This window comes from Momordica charantia, assembly GCF_013281855.1.
Source record: "Momordica charantia cultivar OHB3-1 chromosome 10 unlocalized genomic scaffold, Mcharantia_2.0 BLBB01000010.1, whole genome shotgun sequence".
Taxonomy (NCBI): Eukaryota; Viridiplantae; Streptophyta; class Magnoliopsida; order Cucurbitales; family Cucurbitaceae; genus Momordica; species Momordica charantia.
Genome location: NW_028275158.1, coordinates 22607596 through 22613595, shown reverse-complemented (window position 1 = coordinate 22613595; position 6000 = coordinate 22607596). Strand labels below are relative to the sequence as shown.

The 6000-nt window shown below is 34.2% G+C and overlaps 1 protein-coding gene across 2 annotated transcripts; it reads left to right on the top strand.

The window, feature by feature from the left end:
* Positions 1 to 1000: 1000 nt before the first annotated feature.
* On the top strand, positions 1001 to 2589 carry FD (Basic-leucine zipper (bZIP) transcription factor family protein). Of its 2 annotated transcripts, none has more exons than XM_088118925.1 (3): positions 1001 to 1680; positions 1936 to 2016; positions 2205 to 2589. In XM_088118925.1, exons 1-3 carry the CDS (start codon positions 1204 to 1206, stop codon positions 2274 to 2276), a joined length of 630 nt encoding a protein of 209 aa, XP_087975051.1. In that variant the 5' UTR covers positions 1001 to 1203; the 3' UTR covers positions 2277 to 2589. The 2 variants fall into 2 exon arrangements, with proteins under 2 accessions (XP_087975051.1, XP_022145433.1); XM_022289741.2 differs by having other exon boundaries at positions 1002 to 1680; positions 1939 to 2016.
* Positions 2590 to 6000: the final 3411 nt, after the last annotated feature.

Here is a 6000-nt window from a genome sequence, read left to right as displayed (position 1 = left end):
TGTAGTCCCAAAAGGCAAGCAAACACCCGAAACGACGCCGCTCCGGTTCTCCCACGTGCTGCTCTGCCGTGCCAACGTGTTTCGATAACAACTCGGCCATTTGTCAGCTCCATTTGGAATCCCTGTTTTTTGGGGTTTCAAATAAAATTAAAAAAAAAAAGAGAAAACTAAATAAATAAGTAAATAAACTCTCTCTTTCTCTCTTCTCTCAGTCCTTTTTTTCATTTTCCCTTTGCCAAATTTGGTGTAAACTCTTTGTAATTAATAAAAAATCTTCCCCTTTTTGACATTTTCACCCTCATTTTTCTCATACCCACTTGAGTTAAAATGCCTTTTTTCTCTCTCTCTCTCTCTCCATATTCCTACTATAGGTAAATAAAATTTAGAAAAGTGGTCACAAAATCAGATCACCTGAACAATTCAATCCAAACTATATATGGGTTCGATTCAAACAGATTGAAACTTTACCAATTAAGTTGGTTCATGAATTCTCCCAAAATTAGTTATTAGGTTAAGCAAACCAATCAACTCGTCATTAATTAAAAAATATATATTATTTATTTTTTTCACTCTTAGTCTGTTCTCTAACATGAACATAGTTTAATTGGTCGATTTGAATAATCTTTCCAATTTAATTAGCATCGAGAAAGATTCAATAGTGATGTCGTTTTCACTATATATTTTTTAGAACGGTATCCAACCCTCCCGCATTTCAACCACAGCCTTTCCTCAACCTTCCACTAAAACCTTCAATTTCAGCATCCGAAGCATAAGATGTCAAACTCACACGTCCAAAATATCCGTCAAATATTCTCTTCAAAATAGTCATTCATCGGTCCACTCCACGGGAACGCGGGCCTAGAGGTAACTTAAAAATTAAATGGGGTTCATTAATTAACATGTAATGGTAATGGAATGAGGGAGAGAAGTTGAGAGAATGAAATAATATCTTTCCAAAATATACTTTGTACTGTGTACCAAAACAACAACTCACTTGTCTCACCTATCTATTTTCCACAGAGTACTTGGTTTCATTTCACCACTCCTGTCCTCTCTCTCTCTCTTTCTCTCTAAAAGTTCTTGTGAGAAGAGGAGAGAGAGAGAGAGAGAGAAGAGCAACCATAAATGGACATCTCATCTCCTCTTATTGCCATTCTCATCATTTTCTTCTTCTTTTTGTTCATTTCATTTCCCTGATCTCCAATGGAAGAAGTTTGGAAGGATATTACACTCTCTTCTCTCCACTCAAGATCCGACCAAGATTTCTCCGCCGCCGCCACTCCGATCAGCCTCCACCTCCACCACCACCACGCCAGCTCCGCTTCCAACTTCCGCGGCATCATCCTCCAAGACTTTCTCTCTTCCTCCACTTCAAAAAATGATTCCTCCGCCGCAGCCGCCGCCACGGCTGCGGCGGCGCCACCCACTGTCTTGACCTTGAATTCCGCCGGGGAATTGCATTTTCCCGACAACGTCAACCCCGCCGCCCACTTCCGCCCCCACTGCCACCCCATGATCCCCTCCTCCTTCCACGGCCCCTTCGATCAGGTTCTCGGCCCGCCGCCCTTCGCCAAGAAAAGGGTCCCTGATTCCGATTGCCATGCTAACTCCGGCGATCGGCGGCAGAAGCGCATGATCAAGAACCGCGAATCCGCCGCCCGATCCCGAGCTCGAAAACAGGTCAAATAGAGTAGGGAAGGAAGGAGGGAGTAATGGTCGCCCTTAATTATGAAAAATATTTTGTCCTTGCCTGTTTTAAGTGCCATTGAAAAATTGACAATTTCTTTTTTTTAGTCAATATAATTTTCATTTTGTCAAATATTCAACGGCAGCGAGGAATCAAAAGAATTATATTACAAAAAGCGAATTTGTATTTTAAAATTTTCTGGATAATTTTCTTATAAAATTTTCAAAATTGAAAGATTATATATGTAGCAGGCGTACACTAACGAGCTGGAGCTTGAAGTGGCACATTTGATGGAGGAGAATGCGAAGTTGAGAAGACAACAAGAAGAGGTAAACTAAATCGTATAGAGTCATCTCAACAACATTCTTATTTTTTGTCTCTCTTCTTTTCCTTTCTAGAAATTAAAATTATTTGATAACAATGATAGCGAAGAAAAAAAAAAAGAAAGAAATAAGAAACATTACCAAACGGTTAAGAACAACATTCGTTCGTTACAATTGAATCTGTGTGTTTACAGTTACGAGCAGCGGCAGCAGCCCAAGTGCCCAGAAAACACAGGCTGCAGAGAACATCAACGGCGCCGTTTTGAGTAAGCGTCGGGGTGGAGGCGGGCTCTCTATAGTTTAATTTGTAGCAAAAAGGGGAGAAATTTGTTGCCCCTTTTGATCTGAGAGTTCAAAAATTAATCTCTGTGTTTTGTTTTTTGGGTGTGAAGTAAAGGGATGAATGGAACCCTAATTCTTTCATATGCCCTTTTGGTTTTAGGAAACATTAACATTAGAGAGACCTAATTTTCAACCTTCTTGTGCTGACTGCTGAAGATCATTTGTTAGAGAAACTCAAACTTTGTTCGATGAATATTTGAAGTCTCGACTATAATAGACGGTTTACTTTTTAGGATTCGAATGCATCTAAATTTTAGCTTAGATATGAAAGTTACTGTTATTATTAATTTTTATTACAACGTTCTAAGAGAATTATCGATGGATGTTTTCGTACTATTGACATATGTTCGAGTTATTAATATCTTAAATAGGTGTCACCTCAAATATTTTAACCTTTTAAGTTAAAGTTTAAGGCCAAGGATTTATTGGAAAAGGCGAGACTAAGAATATATAGAGCCATGAAAGAAATATATGAAATATAATAAATTATATGTCAATATAATATTTCCCTTTCAAAGAAAAAGTTAAATTATTATTTTAATTGGAAAAAATCAAAATTGGATAAAGTTAAGGAAGCAACTAAACTAACCTTTCCAAAAGGCTTAAAAATAACACTATCGTCTCATTTCATTGGGTTTTTTTTTTCTTTTTTAAATTTGTTTGAGGTTACATATTTTCACTAATAAAAAACCCACGTCAAACATATAAATAATCAAATTTAAAAATCACATTATTATTATCATCGTAAGTCAAACATTCAATGAGTGATTAGAACAAATATGTTGTATCAATAATGATGGAACGAGTAGACCTACAACAAAGCAAGGTCGACCTATGATTGAGCAAAGTATGCAAAGGGGAAGACTCGCACAAAAAGAATAGACATTTCGTTGCTCAAGTCAGTATTAATCTCAATCATAACTGCAATACTTGCATAATGAGTGAACGCTCGATATTTATAGACACTTAGGAGCGGGTCCCACTTAGTCAACCACTTAGCACGTCGGAGAGAATTCAACAATAGTGGTTATAGTTGGGAGTTGATCAATAGCAGTTGTAATGTGTGTATAGCTCAGATCGCACCATAAGATGGTCAAGCTATATCCTTAGCAAGGCTAGATCGAACTATATTCTTGGCCGATCAAGCTATAAATTAGGTATTACTCCTCAGAAAAGGGGTGATTTGAAATTTCATAATAATCAGTCGACGTATGCTCATGTCGTAAAGTATTAATTTTTAAATTTTGTAAAAGAAAGAAAAAAAAAGGTGAAAGGATGAAAATTCACCCAAAGGGTGGACCATGGGAAATGGAATTGCAATGGACACATAGGAACTGTGGAAGGGAATCTAGAGGGAAGAAAAGGAAAGGGCATAGAAAAAATTGCATCTTTTTTGTACCAAATTTCCACCAATATCATCACTTTCTTCTTCTTTTGTAGGGTTATCAATTTATGTCCTTTTGTAATCTTATCCACCACTATCACATTTCTTTGCAAAGCTTAATATATAATATATTATAACCTTTCTTTCACTTCATTATTTCATTTTACACATCATATTCTTCTATGCTCTTCTTTTTTTCTCCATAAAGCTAAATCACTTAGCTCATCACTCTACTATACTCAATGAGAGTGACTGTAAAAAAGGATAAAAAGGAAAAAAGATGAGAGATTCATGTTATCCTATTATGTGGCTAAAAACTATTCTGTAAAAGTTACTTCAAATCAATGCCCAATTTTTGTTCTTCCCATCCTTTGTATATTTTTTAGGGGCGTTCGTGGGTTGAAAATTAGGATTATAACATATATGATAGGATGAACTGACATTTTTTTAATTTAATACAAGTTTTTGGATGGATGGGATAAACTTTTGTCCGACCCAAATGATGGTCCTAGTTATGTGATAGATCTGGCCTAGCTACAATATTTTGATTAGATTGACAATTTAGGCCGAGTTTGATAACCATAATGTTTTATGTTTTTAAAATTTAGCTCGAAACTTAAATGTATTTTGGGAAAACACTAAAGAAGTTGTGGACACGCGAGCTTAAGTTTTCAAAAATATAAAACTAAAAATAAAATAATTATCAAACGAAGTTTTAATTAATTGGATAGCGGTAGTTCCATAATTATTTTACTTTTTGCGAAAATTGTTTACTTCTATAAAAAAATTTATTGGAAGAGCTAAGCTCTAACAAGTACATGTAAAGAATAATAATAATTGGTTCGAATCCCTTAAAATAATTGAAACACTTAATTATGATGATATAATTACTTGCGTATCCCTCACGTAAATAAAAATACATTATCATCCTTAGTCGATAATAATTTGACTTTGTATTTTCAAATTAGTAACAATTTAAATCCCTGCACTTTTTTTTAACATAATTTAAATCCCTACACTTATAATTTAGTTTATGTACGTAGTTTAAAATTTTTTATAATCTGGTACCTATTCTAAAAAACTGATCAAAATTAAGTATCGATTTTTATCTTATAACAATTTAGTCTTGGTGATTTATAAACAAATTTGGTCCCTTTCATCGATCTATATATACAAAAAACTTAACAAAAAGTTTTACATCAAGGACAAAATAAAGTGTTTTCCAACCTGAAACACATAAAATGGTTGGAATCAAACCCAACACAAAGAAAGCTACAACATATAAGAGTTATATGTGTAACGATTTGTAACTCAAAAGTTGGGACGGTTTGATTGTGTGTAACCTCCACGACGACGTAGAAGCGAGTTTCTTTTTTCTTTGTTTCCTTTCTTTTTCCATATACATAATTGAATTGAAAAGCTCAATAATTTGAAGGTGGACCAATTGGAAAACCAAGGAATATATTTGAAGATGAGACCAATTTTGGGTCAACATGGACAAACAAACACAAGAATTTGCTGCAAGAAATGACATTGATCCACAGAGAGAGGCTTTTAAGAAAATGAATTTGGTTGGAGAGAAGAAAGAGAACACAGTTGAATGGATTGAGCACTTTACATGGTGGAAAAAGGAATGAGATACACACATGTCTGCAAAGGCATCAAATGGTGTGTTTTTTCCAATTTGATTTGACCCAATTGGATTTGGATCTTAGTGGGTCGAGAGAGAAAAAAAATGTTGAAAACTTACAAAAGATTGAACTTTTTTACCCTAGTGGGTGTTTTGTGAACAAGTTATTTGCATCTTACCCTAGTTTCATTAGGTATATAAATGACCTTTTTTAAGGTTTTTGTCGTCTTTTTAATTTCTGTTTAAACAACAGAAATCCAAATCGAACACCTTGAAAGTATAGAGACTAGAATGGACAAAAGCTAAAAGTATAAACATGGAAATAAATTTTTTTGAAAGTACTAAAATTACTTTGATCATTTTAAGCCTTTTAATTTTTGTTCAACAACGTGTATATTTTAATCAGTTGAGTTATTGTTCAAGTGGACACATTTTATGGTTGTTTAATATTAAAGTAATTTTAACATACGAGGGTACACTTTTTTTAAAACTTCAACTATTAAAATAAATGCATATTTTCTTATAGTATTTATTTTACCATTTAGTTCAAATAAATGCATTTAACTCACTAATTATGATTGTATAATTAAATCTAGGTTTTTGAAACTCACCCCCTTATTCTTGAGATTATGCA